An 18676-nucleotide genomic window follows, 5' to 3' on the forward strand; every position below is an offset into this window, starting at 1 on the left:
CCCTCCTCTTTACTGGGAAAAAACTTCAATCATGCCCAAACACGGGATGCAGATCACCATTGTGTTATAATGTATTTATGTGTCTTTATGGGATTTTGTGTAAAACTTTACATACCAAAATGTTATTTTACATTTTTAAAGACAATTGTGTAAAACAATAGATGTAAATGTAAAAAGAACACTTAAAAGTTGAAGACAACCACAAAAAACAACAAAAAACTGTTTTTAGGAGTGCCATATGAAACTGTATTTAGTATGCAATTTTAGTATCGGTCTTGTTTCGTCAGCTGCCACACCCACTGACGCCGAGCGAAACGTCACTTTACGTCGGACAGCCTAGCAACTTCTGCGGTCTTCCCAAAGCAGCCAAAGCTAATAGCAAATGGCATTTTAAAAGATATTGTCGTGTTTTTGGTGACAGTGGACAACACACGATCTGAGAGGGGAGTCCGAGGTGTGACAGTTGGTGGCGGTAACAGCGTTGACGGGTGCAGGAACTTCACATTAAACACCAGAAGAAGAAGAAGAAGAAGAAGCAACAGGAGGTTAACGCTGGAGGAACATGGCGGATGGCAGCAGGTTGCCAACTGCCAAGTAACGTCAAGCAAAGCGAAATCAAAGACGAGGGGCGGCTGCTGAAGGGAGTCGTCTTAACGTTACATGGATATCCGGGGCTCACCAGGACTGTAAGCCCTCTGCTGAAGCCGTATGGCGTCCACTCAAGCCCGGATAGGCCAGCAGGCCTTAGCGGTGCTGGATGTGGCTCTGCGAGTTCCCTGTATCTTTATTATCGACGCCATTTTTAACTCCTACTACGACCCTGGTTCGGGATGGGCCGGGGCGATGGCCAAAGTGCTGGTCAGAGTCATGGGTAAGTAGTTTAATGCGCAGAGTCAAGAACAGGAGCCTGTCATCAACAAGCTACAAGCTAGGCAGGCTAACTGTAGCTAGCCCAGCCGTTAGTCAGCACTGTGATGTCACCTATCAGAACGGCTAAAGCCGATTTACCTGCAAGCAATAATGTAAATACAGGTAGATTTGGCGGAAACACGGCCCCTACTAGTTTGTCTTCAACTTCATTCACTCTAATTCAACGCTGTCAACTCGCTGGCTGACTAGCTAACAGCTAATGGCAGGTAGTTAGTCACAGGTGTTGTGACATTTTTGGTAACCCCACTGGGCTGAGACTGATGTCCTCAAAGTAACTGTGGAGGATATTCAGGCAGCCCGTCCGTCTGCCTGTCAGAATGTCTACTCTAACTTCTACCAGACAGCTCATATTCTTGTCTAAACTCTGTATAGGACTCAGTTTACCTATGGAGGATATTATGGCTGATATTCTTTGTCAACATGAAAAAATACAGAAAATTTCTGCAATTTAAATGACTCAACCAAATAAAATGCAATTCAGAGTGCTTTACAAGCGATTGACACAAGAGGATGGCAAAAATGGATTTAGAGATTAAATTTAGGGCTGCAACTAACGTTTTTTTTTTTTTTTAAATTTTATCCTTTATTCATTGATCAATAATAGCATACCCGAAGATCGTGTTGATCGCATCACCTCAAAGCCCAGGTCGATATTTTACGTGTTGTTTTATCAACATCCAGAAGTCCAGAATATGTAGTTTGTTTTTAAGTTTTTACTTAAAAATTACTTGAGTAACTAACAAATTGTCTGAAGTACTGGTGGGTGTGTATGTGCTGATGGACAAATTAATCATCCAATCCAATAACCACACACCACCTGTGACAATTAACTGAATAGCTGTCAATTTGCCAAGTGTTTTTGATAACTGATTATCCAGAATAGTTCATTTTTTAACCAAAAAGTCCCAATTCTCTGATTTCAGCTTCTTTAATTTAAATATTTCTAAGTTTTTTTCCTCCTCTGTGATGGTAAGCTGAATATCGTTTAGTTGTTGACAAAACAAGACATTTGAGGATGTCGTCTGGGGCTTTGGGAAAAAACTGATTGACATTTTCCACTATTTTTGACACTTTTTGGACCCCAAAACTCGTTGGTTAATCCAGAAAATAGTCAGCTTAATTGCCAATAAAAATAACAGTTGCAGTCCTATATTGGAAAAAGTAAAACTTAAGTTGATTCTTTTGTGTATAATAAATGTTAATGCAATGTTAAGACAATGACTAATGTTGGTGAGGTTTCACTTTCTTAATGTAGACATTCACCTTTTTTATTCAGCATTTTCCGAAGTGAGGATGTTAAATTCAGTTATGCTCCAGCCTTGTTTGCATTTTTCAGTCTGATGCACTGTGACCAGAAGGTTATTATTCAGGAAAACACCTAATCTCTTCTCTCTTGGAGTCAGCGAGCAGGTTACATAACTGTTTTACAGTTTGTAGACCTTTGAGCAGATCAGGCCCTCCGACGGTGCTGCTGGTGTTAGCAGAGCTTAGGTTTGGAGAGGCAGGGGGCCAAATAAGGTTCCCTTAAAGTGGGTCAGCCAACGATCAGATCTCATGTTTCTTTAATCTACCCTCATTTATGTTTAGTAGTGGCTCAAAAAGCCAGCGCAGTGTCAGGTGTAATTGTAATTAAAACAAAAACAAGACTTTAAAAGTGATACAATACAAAATTCTAGCAATAGTGTTTGAATAAATTCAAGTGAAGGCATCCACAGAGACCCCATTAACAAGTTGCACTTGTCAACCTAGACAAACAAACATGAAGGGACCTAAGTTCAAGGTAGCAATGCAAACAGGAAGTACTGAAAGGGTCACGTGGTAGCTAGACAGTCCACCTCAGTGTACTGAAATTTATATACCTATATTGCATCAGGTTTATCATTTATATTGTTTTATTGCAGCTTTCCTATTAAGTAAATTAGGTTTAGTAGGTTGTAAATAATTTTTGACTGCTCAGGAACAGAAATTTGCAGCTTTTTCTCAATGGGAACATGAAACAAGATAATGCAGTTTAGTTGTTTACACACACACAGTAAAATTCTGCATTCATGTTTTCATGTTGTGTGTAAGACTTAAAGTGTTGGAATAAAAGTTCTCTAAGTGTTTTTATGAATGGCTGCTTTATTCTACCTTTTAAAATAGCTTGTGGTAGTTCAATAGAAAAACTGAACCCAAGACTAAAGTGATGTAGGAATTATAATGAACAGCTTTATTTACCCTTTCATAAAATCTGTGCAGAAATGTACAACAGGACACAAAGTTTAAGACATTTAATCTAACTTTTTTTCAGTGTTGTCATGGTGATGCCACTGCAGAAAGGCAGTCTGTGGCACCTGATTGGTTCGCCACATCCAAAGCCAATCAGCGTTTGTTCTATTATGGTGCTTGTTTACAAGTGCACACTGTTTATGTGGCATTCCCTTCCAGTAGAGGCTCAGGTGTTTCATTTTATCCATTTAGTTCTAGAGGCTTAAATCTTTAATCTCATGGCAGCTCATTTTTAGCTTGTGCCAAAGTTTTTTCCCTTCATTTGTCTGTCTGATTTGATGTCTTGTGACCATGATTTGCAACTAAACGCCTACATGTTATGTCTGAGGTAATGTTTGTGCCTGCTTTGCCCCATTTTCTGTTCTGCCTTTGACCTGTCAGGATTATTCTGCTTCAAGCTGATTATATTCCTCCTAATCTTGTTTATGTTTTGTCTCATTCTCTCCCCGACTGCTACGTTCACATTCCTAACCTGAAAATGAGCAACGCTTAGTGTTGTTTTGTTGTTGAATGCCCAAATCGGACCATCTTACAATCAGTAATTTTCTGTCATTCATTTTCTACTTCATGCAATAATGTAATTTTCATCATTTCTGACTGTGTCTGTGGTGTCTCCCAGGTGTTCTCATCTCCAGCGTGGTGCTGCTGCTCTCCCAGAAAGCCTTGTTCAAGTTCTACACCCTCTTCTTCGCCGTCCTCCTCGGCATGGCGGCGGTGCTCATAAACTACTACGCCACCTCGCACATAGACTTCTACAGCGCCTACTACAAAGCAGCGCTGGGGTTCCGACTGCTGCCACGGAACGGGCCGACACTGTGGCTGGGCATGGCGGCAGTGCAGCTTGTCTTCGGCATCGGCTACGTGTTCCTGCTCAACCTCCAGTCGGTGTTTGCTGCGCTGGTCGTCCTGGACATCATGATCCCTCTGTGGGGGCTGATGATAGAGCTTCCCGCTGATGTCAGGCAGCTGGTGGCGGTGTTCTCGGGCCTGGCGCTGGCTCTCAACACGGCCGTCTGCCTGGCCATGAGGCTCAAGTGGTTCTACTACTCTTGCCGCTATGTCTACCTGCTTGTACGGCACATGTACAGGATCTACGGCCTTCAGCTGCTGCTAGAGGACACATGGAAGAGGATCAGGTTCCCCGACGTGCTGCGAGTGTTCTGGTTGACCCGGGTCACTGCTCAAGCGCTGATTCTGGTCTACGTGGTCCGAGCGGTGAGGAGGGAGAGCGGAGATGCTACAGGAGGCGCCACAGACGGGAGCTCTGATGCACAAGTATGCACTAAATTCACTTCCTTCAGATATCTGCAGTAGGAATGATTTTAAAAAGTCTTACATTTCAAAGGTCTACAAGTATGTTTTTTCTTTTTCTCGTAGACTGTAGTATTTGTTAATTACAGTTTTTTGTAGATCATCATTTCATAACAGGCAACAGTTTATTTTAACACGATCTTCACTGAAACGCATGAATTTGAATTATCTAGCCATTAATTTGTGGGACTGGCAGTTCCGTCTGTGGCCAATAAGCAAATATTTGATTTATGATTACTTGGAATTAGGGCTGAAATGATTCTTTACTAATTTGATTACTGAAATGTTTCAAGGCAAAATTTTCTACCGTTTAATCCACTATATGCTACACTTTACTAGATTTGCACAATACAGCATGGATGTCTGCCCGTGCTCCACCAGGACGGTTATTGCTGTTGCACAGCACGCTCACTTTTGCTTCTGATGCTTTGACGTGCATGCCAAGCACAGAAGGCAAAATGGAGATGGAGGCATCTGATTATTCGATTAGTGGGCCAAATAGTAGATAGCTGCAACCCTACTTGGAATCTTTGATCTATGTTTAGATGTCACAAAAACATATACTTAAAAGTTTAGTTTTTTTGTTTTCCATCATTTTTTGACTAGTATTTGATTAGAAAGCGACATCTTGGAGACTCTGCCTCGTAGAAACTTTGTTCTTTTTGACGCTCTTTAGATTTTGTCCCTTGTGCACCTCTAATCTGTGCTTGTGTGCATATAAAAATAGTGTTTGTGTGTTTGTGCCTGCAGACGTGAAATGTACTCAGACAATGTCTTAAAGATGCAATTCTTTGATTAAAATGTGTGGAATGGCATTCTGGTTGGTGGCAAAACATCTTTAAAAGTTAATATTTATTTGACCAGCAGTAACCTTGTTTAATAGCCTAGCCGCGCTAGACAACCCACGGCAACGAATTTAATTCTCTGCCAGGGTGGGTCTAGTTACCCTCCATAAGGCTCCAGGCTGGATTCTCCTAAAACTGGCCGGACGAATCACCATGAAGTGTAGAGTCAGAAGGCGGGCGTAACTAAGTGACGACAGAGGCGCGACGATTCTGACAGAAACAACCGGCGCACAATAAACAGTTATCTTTCGACTCGGCTTTGGCCACAGCCCTTAAAGATTTGAAGCTAAAATTCAACTTGAAAGATAAACAAAGGACAGCACTGAAGTGTTTCATTGAGAAGAAAGACGTATTTGGACTTATGCCGACGGGATATGGCAAATCCTTAATATACCAGTTGGCTCAGCTGGTTGGGAAGCTAATGGGACTTAGCCACAATCCGGCGCTCTAGGAACTCCGTCAGCCTATTTGTTGTGCTGATTGGTTGTATACCTACCCAATTGCTGCAGAATGATTTGAAAGACAACCTTTTAGCCCGCCTCCCTCCCTGTCGAGCGGCCCTAGACCCTTGTGCCTTCAGAACATGGGTCTAGCGCGGCTAGGCTACTTGTTTAATATATAATATGCAAAATGAGGAAAGAGTTTCCTGTACAGAGCACCAGCCGATGGACTTGTGGACTGATTGCAGTATAGTCCAGGGGTGTAGACTAAATGTGAAAAGGAATTCAAGTGTAACATGCAGTTCTGTGACTGTTTTTCAGGGTTACCTGCTGAGCTGGGACGTGTTCTGGGATTTAACCAGCAACCTGATCATCTCTGGCTGTGATTCCACCCTCACTGTGCTGGGGATGAGTGCCGTCATCTCCTCTGTTGCACACTACCTCGGCCTCAGCATCCTGGCTTTCATAGGTATGACTGTTGCACAGTAAGTCTGTGTGCAAACTGTATGAATGCTTCTGGAGTTGAGTGGGTTTTTTTTTTTTTTTAAATCTTTGTTTAACTCTCAGGTTCAACAGAAGAGGAGGATAAGCGTTTAGGCTTCGTAGCTCCTGTTCTGTTCTTCATCTTGGCTCTGCAGACCGGCCTCAGCAGCCTGAACCCTGAGGAACGCTTGGTAGGTCACTGCTGCTTCCCACTGGACTGATGGATTGATTACTGTGAATGTGTGAAAGAAAGCTGAATAGTCACTGAGTTTCTGAATCTTCATCTTCTTATTTTGTTAGACTGCTTTACTCTGGTGTTGATGACTTGACTTTTAATGCGACTTTGTCCATCTTGTCAACCCAGAGATGCAAATATTAGTCCAACTGTTCAATTAACCCTTTAAGCTTCAGTCAATTCCAGCCGTTTTCAGTACAAAAAATCGCTAATATTCTATTTCTAAATAAAAAAAATTACGAAAAATACGGGGAATATTGGACGCGCATCGGGAGGTGCATTTCCTTGAAAACGACCGATTCGGGGATTTTATACCGACTTCAGGACATGTTTTGGACAAAATAGTTTACTGGCTTGTCATCTGATGTAAAAGGTTGGATTATGGCCGTTTTTTGTGGAATCTTTTTTTTTGTGTGTAATAATAAACCCGGAAATGTGAGTCGCGCAGTGTGCTTTGAAGCCGTGTATAGAGAACGGATGGATGAATATTTGTTTTTGTCGGACAAATGTGTTTTTCTCACCCGCTGTGGTAATCGCATCTGAAAGTGGTTTATACCGGCGGATTCATGAGAATCTAAGCTTTCCATCGGTGTATAGTGTTTGTATAATCGCGTTTGCACCCGTCGGACATTCCTGAAATTCCTATGCAAATTAGTAGGTGTACCGCCGGCGGTACACTGAAGCTTAAAGGGTTAAACACTGTCCATTTTCATCTATTTAAGTATTGAAAAACAAAGTCTAAATTCTCTCATTCCTCCTTGATAAATATAATTTTTTTAATTTTTTTTTTTAACCTCCGCTTTATCAATAATCTAAATTTCTTTGGGTTAGCATTTTTTTTTATCCCACTACTTTGAAAGGATTATTTAAGGCTGTTATTACCTTTACGTGTCTCACCATCCGATGGTCTCTGGAGGATGGAATCCCAGGTGTACGGGAGGGTTTAGGCCCCTTCATCCCGGCTCATGAAATCGTTGGCCTGCTTCCTGATTCCAGTGGCCTCTTTTATTTACCGCTTATATTTGTTAGCCTCTGACGTTATGATTCTGCCCTTGTCCCAGTCCATGTTGTTGTCATTTCTCTTGCAGTGGTCTATGATGGCTGATTTTAGGTTTTCTTGTTCGGTTTTGTCTTTTAACAATCCTTACGAAGTTGCTGGATAAAAAGAAAATGCTAACCTAATGAAAAGATGACAAATTAAACACAATCAATCCATTAATTTCTTTGGGTTGTGAACAGAACAAGACATATGAGGAAAACATCTTTGATTTTCAGAGTCAATTATTTAAACATTTTCCCATAATTTAGTGATGGCACAACTAATTTTTTCGTCAAGACAATGATCACCACATAAATTATGGCAGAGTTGTGTGACAATCGGCGTCTGTTTGTCTGTCTGTCGGATTTGGATGAAATTGTCAGGGAAGGTCAGAAGTGACATATGGAGTACTGCACTCTCTGAATGCTATTCTTGTTGACAATGAAAGGATCATTATCTGCAGCCCTACATCACAGAAAGTAAAGCTTATGTTGATTCTGAGCAGAGTGCATGTTAGTGTTATTTAGCACATTGACCAACTTTTGCCATAGAGTTTTGATTGTTTTCATCAATAATCAACTGATGAATTGATAATGATAATTATTAGTTGAAGCCCAACTCCAAACCGTGGTCTATTGTAACATTACATTTATATACTGTGGCAAATATTCCCATATTTCAAATTCTCTAATTTCCACCTGCCTACCTACACAAATGTATCAGTGGTTGAGAGTTTGTGTCACTTTAATTCAAAGGTCCGTCTGAGCCGGAACATGTGCCTTCTGCTGACAGCCATCCTGCACTTCATTCACGGCATGACCGACCCCGTCCTGATGTCCCTCAGTGCGTCACACGTCTCCTCTTTTCGCCGCCATTTTCCCGTCCTGCTGGTGTCGCTGGCGCTGTTCGTGCTCCCTGTGGCGCTCAGCTACGCCCTCTGGCACCACTACGCCCTCAACACCTGGCTGTTCGCCGTCACCGCCTTCTGCGTCGAGCTCTGCCTCAAGGTGAGCACGGTCAATCTAAGTTTGTTCAATTTGTTTGATCAAAAATGACAAACTCCTATTAGCTTTTGTCAATTTGGGAGTTGGTGTATTCTACGAGCCCTCATAGTTTGAAATAGTGTCGTTTTTAAGCCCACTAACCTACTTCACTTCTACCTGTCTACTCTCCCTTATAAGTGTACATTTAAAATACTCTTCTCAAGACCTTGGTACATTGATTTATGTAAACAGGTTGGAAATGGGCATAGGTCATTGGAAAATAAAAACATGTAGGTAGAGAAATAAAATGTACTCGTAGTTTGTTCTGTGGCTGATTTGACAGTTGTCTTACGAGCCAGAATGATAAACTATTTGCTTTAATGTGTCTGCAAGAAAAACGCAGCCACCTCAGCTTGTGGTTGCTGTGAAACGAAGGAAAACATTAGCTTGACCAACAGAAGCAAAGAACTCATAAAATCTCTGTCTTCAAGATTCTGATCTTTAACTACTTCTCTGATTCATGTCAATTTATGACTATGATTTAACCCAGAATTGTAGTCAGCCGGTTGTGTTTTCTTATCTTTTCTAATACTTTTAAGCAGTTTCTGGCTGTTATTTTTTTTTTAAATACATTTTTACTCATTGTGGGCTCTTATTTCATTGCATTTTTCTTGCACCTCTATTGAAACAGTACAGCTATGTGTAGAAGTGGAGGAAATACAAAAATGTCTATTGTACAGTTTAATAACGTTATAATGTCATAAAAAACAAAAGTTTAATTTATTTTATTAATCAGCAAAATATGAAGAAAACTGGAATAACAGTGTACAGCATTTTTCAAGCTACTCCCAGGTGTTGCCAGCATTGGAAAAAATTACGCCTGTACAGACGATATTTTGTTATTACTCTGCATTTTTACAGCCTCTACAAAGTAGCCTTTTTTACATTACTAATATCAACCCCAGACAGATATTTCACCATGCTGATGTATCTTTCAACAACTTGCTGGCAGCTTGCTTCCTTGTTTACGGTACTTACTGTATCAATCATGTATGTTTTCTTTTGCTCCACACTTGCCTCCTCTTAGCCAAGTGTAAACACAGCCTGCAGTGCAGATGAAGTCCCTGACTTTTTGTCACTTTGGTGATAGTTGCAAGTTTTTTTTTTCTAATGCAAAGGATTTATTTATGGTGAATTCTTAAATGGGCCATGTTGAATAAAGTGATTTTGAAGTATCACTATTGAAAGCTTTGATGCACATCACATGTTATTAGTCCAGCAACCATTGGAAAGTTGAAAATCCAGAAATTCTCTCTGATAAACGTTGAATAATGTATAAATTTTTAAAGATAACATGCCTTTTTGACCTCCTAGTGGATATTTGGGTTCAGAGGGTTATTCCGAGTTTCAGTGGAAAGTTATACTGTCAGTGTTTGTGAGCACTATATGGTCTGTGTCTGCTAATGTTTCACTCACTGAGTCTTTGAAATAAATGACCAGTTAGTGCATCTCATATTAGAGGAGTCAGTTGTCAAGTACGGTTTCTCAGTTTTGCTCAGGGGTTCTTAAACAGCTCTGTCCGGTGACTTTAACATTTAATAACTTTTTGTGTCGGGTCTTAACCCTTTAAGCTTCAGTCAATTCCAGCCGTTTTCAGTACAAAAAATCGCTAATATTCTATTTTTAAATTTAAAAAATGACGAAAAATACGGGGAATATTGGACGCACATCGGGAGGTGCATTTCCTTGAAAACGACCGATTCGTGGATTTTATACTGACTTCAGGACATGTTTTGGACAAAATAGTTTACTGGCTTGTGTTGTCTGGATGTAAAAGGTTGGATTATGGCCGTTTTTTGTGGAATCTTTTTTTCTGTGTGTAATAATAAACCCGGAAATGTGAGTCGCGCTGTGTGCGTTGAAGCCGTGTATAGAGAACGGATGGATGAATATTTGTTTTTGTTGGACAAATGTGTTTTTCTCACCCGCTGTGGTAATCACATCTGAAAGTGGTTTATACCGGCGGATTCATGAGAATCTAAGCTTGAAACGTGGTATTTAAGTATTGTGTGTAATTATTATATGCTAAAGCTGGCTCTTTTTTTTCTCCCTCCTTCTCTCCAGGTGGTGGTGTCTCTGACGGTCTATGGTCTCTTCATGGTTGATGGATTCTCCAATGTCCTGTGGGAGAAGCTGGATGACTACGTCTACTATGTCCGTTCCACAGGCAACATCATCGAGTTCCTGTTTGGCGTCATCATGTTCGGAAACGGCGCCTACACCATGATGTTCGAGTCGGGCAGCAAGATCCGCGCCTGCATGATGTGCCTGCACGCCTACTTCAACATCTACCTGCAGGCCAAGAATGGCTGGAAGACTTTCATCAACCGCCGCACCGCTGTCAAGAAGATCAACTCGCTGCCGGAGGTGCGCGGCGACCAGCTGAGTGACATCGAGGACGTGTGCGCCATCTGCTACCAGGAGTTCGCCACGTCGGCTCGCATCACTCCCTGCCACCACTACTTCCACGCGCTGTGCTTGAGGAAGTGGCTCTACATCCAGGACACGTGCCCCATGTGCCACCAGAGAGTTTACGTTGAGGAGGAGAGCCGAGACAGAGCTGCCTTTTCCAACAACAACGGCGGGTACGCAGCGCCGCAGGACGCCGCTGCTGCAGGACCGCCAGTGCCAGGCGAGAACCAGGACGGACAGCCAGCCGCCGAGCCGCCGGTGGACGGAGCAGCGGCCGGAGCTCAGGCTGCAGGAGGAGTAGCGGAGCTCGACAACGACCTGCTGGAGGACAATGACAGCATAGAGTACGATGAAGACGAGTGGGGGACTCAGAACGGCAACACGCCAGTAGAAGAAGACTATATCAATGATGACACAGACTCCACCGAGGACTGACGAGAGAAGATCTATAGAGAGAAATATACGTAGATCTTTATTATATTTAAGTTAAAAATAATTATTAAAAACACAACTTCAACATCTTAATTTGTTCTTGAAAAATGTCAGGGATGTTATTCTCTTATGTTCTTGTTAGTGTCTTTTCGGTTGATTTTGAGTTTTACTCTATAAGGGCTCGTGGAAAGAGTAACTGCTGCTCTCATTCTGTGTGTGTGTCGAGTGTGTGTGCTGGGGCTGCGTATTGTAGACCAAAAACTCATATCGCTCCTTTATTTTTCCCCAAATTGTTGGAGATCCTGACATACATCTCTCTTTGAGGGCACAGCTGTCTTCATAGCATTAATTTCCCAATGCCTCAAATTTGTTACATATCATTAAGTTCCAGTAAAATATCAGATTTTCTGCAGCAGCATCTGGGAGATTCTGCCTCGTAGAAACTTTTTGTCCTTGTGAGCGGAACAACAAAAAAGGAAGCCAAACTTTCTTTAGATTTTGTCACTTATGCAGCCCTGATGTATACTTGTGTGTGTGTATGAGGATAGAGTGTGTGTGTGCCTGCCGACATGAAATGTGCTCAGACGATGTCTTAAAGATGCGATTCGTGTTCGAAAAAAGCTGGAGTGTTTATTAACGGCACAGCTGTGGAGCGACTAAACAAACTGTAGCTTCTGTCAATCTGCAAGATTTGCGAGTTTGGAGTGCAGAAATAGTTGGAAGCTAACCTTTGAAACCTGCTGTCACTACTTTGTTTTCCAATTTTGCCAAAAATGGTTGTGGTCATCAAGATAACTTTTTTTTGTTATGTCAGTGACATTTACTGTGGTCGATGGCTGGTTTCTTGGCTTCACAAGGATTTTTTTTGTGTGCGTTTCAAACATCGATTCCACTCGCAGTTCTTCATAAACCAGCCTCTGACTTGCAGAATGACGACAGCTCATGTTTGTGGTACACTCGCACAACACTTTTGTCCTTAAAAACATGCAAACTGAGTATTTGTGAACTAGTCCAGAGAGAGAATGAAGGCGGGGGAGTGAAGCAGCTTTCTCTGCAGAGAGGTGTGTCTGATTTTAAAAAAAGTGACTTGCTACTGTAATCACTGATATACCTCTTGTCATTACTTACTACTGGTCTCTTGTGTGACCTCGCTTACATTTGTGTACGTTGTTGTACATATAATGAAACAAACACATGCACACTTTCTCCCTTCCAGATTAGAGTTTTCAATGAATTTCTTTTTTTTTCCAACAATGCTACTTTTCCATAAATCTCTTTCACTGAAATCAGTGTTTAGTTTGGCTAAATGCTTGTGTCGGACCCAGAAATGGTTGGTTGTGGTAAATGTGCTGGTTTGGAGGTGAAGCCACATTTGAAGCTGTATTCCAAAAAACACAAATGTATTGGATAAAATAGTTAGTTTCTCAATGCAGTAAGCATTAGAAAAATACAGTATGAAAGGTGCCACTTGTTTTGTCTGCTTGTATTTCTTGAAAAGGGGGAAAAAAAAGGAACCGTTAGTCAGTTATTTTGTTGGGGATAGTAGTAGGTGGATGTCACATTGTTCGGTAAATGCACCTTTTTGTTTCTAATCACTGGCACAGATGGAAGATTTGTCATTGTGTCCAACTTGGGCATCAAACTATGATGATTGCACTTTTTCAAAGGCTCTAACTGTGTTTTAGTCTCAGGGTTCCGCTGCAGGGCAGGAAGATGACTTAAAGCTGAAAAATATCTGGAACAACCTCTGAGAAACCATTTCCTAAAGCTGTTCCTATAATCTGTGATATTTGTCGCCATTTTGAGCTACGAGTAGCGGCTCCCCAGAAGTAGATGTCCCATTAATCCAATTGTCAAACCACTGTCACAAAACAAAGCCCCAGAAAATATTTAGGAGATGTTTTTTTACTCCCCATTTTTTTGGCCAACACGGATCCCTCGGTCACTACAGAGATCCTCGTTGTGAATTTTTTTTTAAATGCATTCAAGCACAACTGAGTATTCTGTTGTTTAGACTTCCACAGCCTGAACGTTTTAAAGGTTTCCCTTTAAACTCATGCTCATTACTGTTGTAATTACTGGTGGCAGAAAATAAGCTGCGACGAATCTGTAAAGTTCTTTGTTGACGATGAGAAAGTGTCGGGGGTCAAATACGATGAGAAAGCTGTGCTTTTGACATGTTTCAGCTATGAAGGACTTTGATTATGAATTTGATTGTTCTGGAAGCTTTTTAAAAGGTAAAAGCTGTTCATTTTGCCTTTTGTTTTAAAAAGAGATTTATGTAAATAAAATCATCTTTGATATTGCGGCTGGACTGTATCCTCAATATCACCACCGACACCTTCAAATGGCGTCTTCGAGTTCATAAATATTCAGTATATACACTATTCAACAAAATCCACAGTAAATGAAATTGCAGTGATTTCACTATTTATTTAGAAATGATAGGTGGCTCAATAAACCAGTAGATGGTAGTATTTCACCAGATTGTGAAAGCGTAAAGATCTCTTTACGTAAAGAGATCAGCAGTTAAACAAGCTTGTGAAAAGCTTATGACCTTTTTATGCATCATTTCAGATAACATTAACCCATCATTACATGAAATTAGAGATGAACTAACAGAAAATATGTTTTAGTTAACTTTTAAAATAATTTTTAAAGCCTGTCATGGTTCTGTTTCCGTAGAATTTCTTTTAGTGATTATTGTAATCTTTAAGTAATTACAATGAAAACAAATATTTGTAGCTTTAAATGCATGCATTAGTTGAGAGACAACTGTTAATTTTTTAAGGGTGTCAAAGCACATTAAACACGAGACACACTTAAACTTAAATAGCAGTAAAAGAAGAATACATGGCTTTAACCCATGAAAACAAACTAAACAATGCTAAACAAAAGTACAGGAAGTATAATACATGAAATCAAAACTATTGTTTAAAATTATCTCTGCATTAAAACCATGCTGGTACATTCATACACATGAAGGAATGAATAATAATAGATGATACAATATACATTAACATAACAGTCAGTTTTCCTGATTATGCATACCTTTACATTTTTTGCTGTAATGGAGTATTTTTTACAGTGTAGTCTAAGTAGTTGTTTAAGCACAGTATATCAGTGCTGTCACTTAGAGAAAGGTTGTAGCTAGAGGTACGGACCAGGACTTGACAAAATACAAGTACACACATCTAATGACCTAACACTCAAAAAATAAAATGAAAAAGCACCTCCCCATCTGCAGCATGCATATGGTGGCAATAATGATATGTATCCATAAACACACACATATTTATACACACACACACACACACGCACACACACATATATATATAATAAATTCTAGGATTTTAATCCCTAATATTGTAAATTACCATAAGCAACAATATAGATGTAAGTGTGCTAAATAAAAAACTGTGACTTGATTTTATTTTTATATAATCCAGTCAAGTCTCCATTTTGCCTGGTCAATTCTTAGAGTGTTTAGAAACGTCTCTCCTAGTCCATGCTTGAATTTGACACCGTGCCATTTTAAATCGATTTAAAACTTTTCAACTTTTTAATTCTTGCTTTTATTTTTCCTGTTTTTCAGGAGGAGACAGGTGTCTTGGTGGCCTCCATCAATAGTTTTTTTCTTGCTCAGTCACTCCGTTTTTGATGACAGCCTGCTTAGGCAGATTGACACATACTTTATTCCTTCTAAGTCTTAATGACACATTTAACTGTACACCGAGGGACATCCAGTGACTTGAAATTGTTCTTGTATTCATCCCCTGACTTTTGATAATCTTTTCACAGTGTTGCTTAAAGTGTTGTTTTGCCTTCTTGGTGTAAGTTTTATCCCGGAGCACTGATTCACCAGTGACTGGATCTTCCAGATACAGGTGTTTTTATGCTACAATTACTTAATGAGACAGTTTCACTGTGCTCATATGACTTTCATTTCACTAATTGTTTGAAATCTGTCACCAACTGGCTACGCCTGTGTTGCATTACAATTGTCACTTCAATAGAGGTGAATACTTATACATTTATTTTGCATTTAGTATTTTGAATTAATTAAATTTCATCTGTAGAAATCTGTTTTTGCTTTGACTTTTGTGTGATGTATGTGCAATACTACCTACATATTTCTGGACACTTGTTAATACATTACTAATTCTTTCTTAGCATTCAGGTTTATTTATCATATTTTTGTAGTTTATTTTTATACTGCTCTTACAGAGTGTTTTGTTGTGGATATTTTTGCGCTTCCTATTTTGGTTGGTCATTATTTTATTTTTTAATCAATTCCCAGAGAGCCCTGTACAAGAATTCTCATGTGCCTAGACTGTCTGTTTGCACAAATGGCAAAAAATAAATAAATCTTGAATCATGATTTTATTTTTTTGTAAATTCTTGTCAAATAAAGTATAATTATATTGACTATGATTCAATGTTGAAAGGTCAAAAAAAAATAATGCAGGAACACTGAATACTTTTTTTGCAGGGACTTCAATCAGTATTTAATGTTTTACATCAGTAGATTTACTGTGAAAGGTCCGACCAGAACTTCTGGGTTTTATTTTGAAAGTCTCCGCTGGGTGTGGGTTGTTTCAATGGCGGACACTTGACTCCGTTTACTTCTTGTGGTTCAGCCTGAAGTTCAAGAGACAAACTCCTAAGCGCCGAGTCTTTAGAGGATAATGTTTGGGCGGTGGACAGCGCGGAAAGAGGATATGAAAGACTGTTTCAAATTTGATACGGGTTTTAGAGAGACGCTCGTAAAAAGTCGTCGATTTGTGTCCCTCTGAATAAAGCGAAGAGGAACCGAGCGACGGCCAACTTCTTGCCCGAGCGCAGCGGGCACACGGAGAGGGAGGTCCGCGCTCAAAGAACCGTCAAGAAAATTTAGCTTTTTCTAAACTGGACTAATTATTTATTCAGGTACAATGCTGAAGCTTTGCCTCCAGAGAGCTCTCCGGCCAGCTGTACACAAGTTATCCCCGGCGGTGGCGGTGGTGGAAGCCGCGCCGAGGCTGCCGGGGACGGGGCGACACACGCCGCGTTGCTGCATGGGGACACACGGGAGGAACGAGCCGAGGGAGCCGCTCAACTCCCCGAAGAGAGCTAAAGAGTTCATCTACCGGCTGCAGCCCAAGGAGAGGACATGTTTACTGGTCGAGCTGCAGAGTTTCGAATCCATTGCCATCGCTCAAGGTAAAGAAATAACAGAGATCAGATCATAGGTGGAGGAAGTTAAATGAGAAGTCATAGGTGTCAACACTGATATGAGCTCTAATTAAACAAACTACTATTTAAGGTGAATAAATCAACAGATTGCAGATTGTAATTCAAGATTCTCAGGTGAGTTCACTGCCATGCTCTTCCTCTCTGCTGGGTGGAGTCTGTGCTTGAATGAAAACCTGCACACCTGAATGGACCACACCTGAATCCATTGGTTCATTGCAGGTTCAGGTGCTGCTGATTACGATTGATTGGGAAAAAATGCAGCTCTTTGGTAACATCTGGTGGCAGCTGCAGGAGCTGCAACAACACTGGCAAAGGTGTGTCACCCTGTACACCCAGTAAATGCCACTGGGATTTCACTAATGTTGCTACACATGAGGTAATTTATTGCAGAGTTAATGCTCAAGGCTGGAACTAACAAGCTGACACCTGTACAAGGAGTCGGTATTATATCTGTTGTATGGGATATGGATTTTTTTGGACTGATTATTGATAACTAATTATTTGGAACCGATATGCATTAGATGTAATGTTTTAACAGCATGTAATAGCAGAGAACCTGCCATTCATAACTAGACTTCTTCATTAATAGGACTGACTGTAATTGAATATGTAAAACAGAAATAAGAGAGATTACATTTATGTATTTATGTGGGATCAACTGAAGTTGAGCACTTTTTCTCCAGTTGTTCTTCTCTTTCACTGTTCTGTCACTTTTGCTGCCCACTAAAGTCCAGATCTTCAAGCATTGATTGTTTTCCACACTGTTTCAGGGTAATCTGTGGCTGCTCTAAGTTGGCCTCTAGCCATTAGCGTAGCATTAGCCGCTGTGAAAGCAGAGTGTTAGAGTAAATCTGACTTTTAAAAAATGTTACGGTGCACCGGATAGTGTTACTCACAGGATTAGATAGCAAACCTGTCAGTGATAGCTGTAGCCTAGCGCCATCAGCAAAGTAAGTTCCATTTGTTTACACATACAAGGGAATTATTAGTGTATTCTTTGTGTAACAGAGCGACTAGAAATTGCTTTTGGAAGACTGTGGTGTTTATTAAACCTTCAGAGTGTCTGCAACCTCACCTTCCAAACACAACTCTGCTAATTCACCATCTAAAGGTAGTCCACTCTGCAAATGTGTTCTCTCTGTGTAAACAGTCGCTTTCAGTGATTGGAGGTTACTCTTGACAGGCAACCAATTACATGTAGCTGTGGGAATGGCTTGTGTTTCTTGTTCAGTTGTTGCAAGTTGTTTATCTGCTGGAGAGACATTTCTATGACCACAGACAGAGGAGGCTGCATCAGACCAGTAGCGCATTTAATATATAAATAATCGTCTAACAAAGTACAGATAAAGACAATCGAGAAAATGCGAACTATTGGCCACGATAATCTGACTGTCCCTTGTTGGTTGTTAGGGCAGAAAGCCATTGTCATAGATGATGCTTTTTATGCATTCACAATATTTATGTTGATAATTCTGAATTTCCTCTGTAGGCTTTGCAGTCCGCCATGCTTATGCCACTCCATCATCCAGGATCTCAGCCAAACTCTCTGTGCTTTGTTCCCTATTTTCTGCGTTTTCAGGCCAAACTGTGCTCCATATAAACAGTGTGAGCGGCTGGTGGTCCTCCATGTTTGTTTTGGTACCAGAACATGTTGTTGCTTTCAGTGGCTTATGTTCTCTCCCGACTGCCAGACTCCAGCAGTCTGTGCAAGTTGGTGGAAACAATCTTTATTTGGTTTATTTGATTTGGTTTGTCCAGTCTTTGTTGGTTTTAGCTAGTCTTAAAGGTTTTTCTAAGCTTAATGTGGCAAGTAAGCAAAATATGTCATCAGCATGCTTTGCCTTGACTGGAGCCAAATAAAATAAGGTTACTGGACTAAATAAAGCTAATATAATTGTTTAAATCAATTGCCCTGCATTTTGTCCTTTCACCTCCTGAAGAGATAATTAACAGATTAATCCACAGTGAATATAGTAATTATCTGTAGCCTCATATTCATGCAT

The 18676-nt window shown here is 40.5% G+C and overlaps 2 protein-coding genes across 2 annotated transcripts in view; both read left to right on the plus strand.

Annotated features, from left to right (window-relative positions):
• Nucleotides 1-308: 308 nt before the first annotated feature.
• rnf139 (ring finger protein 139) lies at nt 309-13744 on the plus strand. The gene is made up of 6 exons (XM_022220096.2): nt 309-871; nt 3818-4473; nt 6116-6263; nt 6362-6468; nt 8307-8558; nt 10659-13744. The coding sequence occupies exons 1-6, from the start codon at nt 709-711 to the stop codon at nt 11439-11441; spliced, it is 2109 nt and encodes a 702-aa protein (XP_022075788.2). The 5' UTR covers nt 309-708; the 3' UTR covers nt 11442-13744.
• Nucleotides 13745-16020: 2276 nt separating this feature from the next.
• The window catches only part of tmem65 (transmembrane protein 65), a 70112-nt gene continuing 67456 nt past the window's right edge, over nt 16021-18676 (plus strand). Inside the window, exon 1 of the mRNA XM_051955118.1 lies at nt 16021-16640. Within this exon, the coding sequence (XP_051811078.1) occupies nt 16373-16640 (268 nt within the window). The 5' untranslated portion in view covers nt 16021-16372. The remainder of the gene's footprint in view (nt 16641-18676) is intronic.

The sequence above is a fragment of the Acanthochromis polyacanthus genome, chromosome 11 (genome assembly GCF_021347895.1).
Source record: "Acanthochromis polyacanthus isolate Apoly-LR-REF ecotype Palm Island chromosome 11, KAUST_Apoly_ChrSc, whole genome shotgun sequence".
In the NCBI taxonomy this organism is placed as follows: domain Eukaryota; kingdom Metazoa; phylum Chordata; class Actinopteri; family Pomacentridae; genus Acanthochromis; species Acanthochromis polyacanthus.

Bases quoted from the DNA above. Each gene is read 5' to 3' on its own strand.
- rnf139 (XM_022220096.2), top strand. From the start codon at position 709: ATGGCGTCCACTCAAGCCCGGATAGGCCAGCAGGCCTTAGCGGTGCTG. The intron at 872-3,817 runs GTAAGTAGTTTA...GGTGTCTCCCAG, and splicing joins AGTGCTGGTCAGAGTCATGG to GTGTTCTCATCTCCAGCGTG. The intron at 4,474-6,115 runs GTATGCACTAAA...ACTGTTTTTCAG, and splicing joins ACGGGAGCTCTGATGCACAA to GGTTACCTGCTGAGCTGGGA.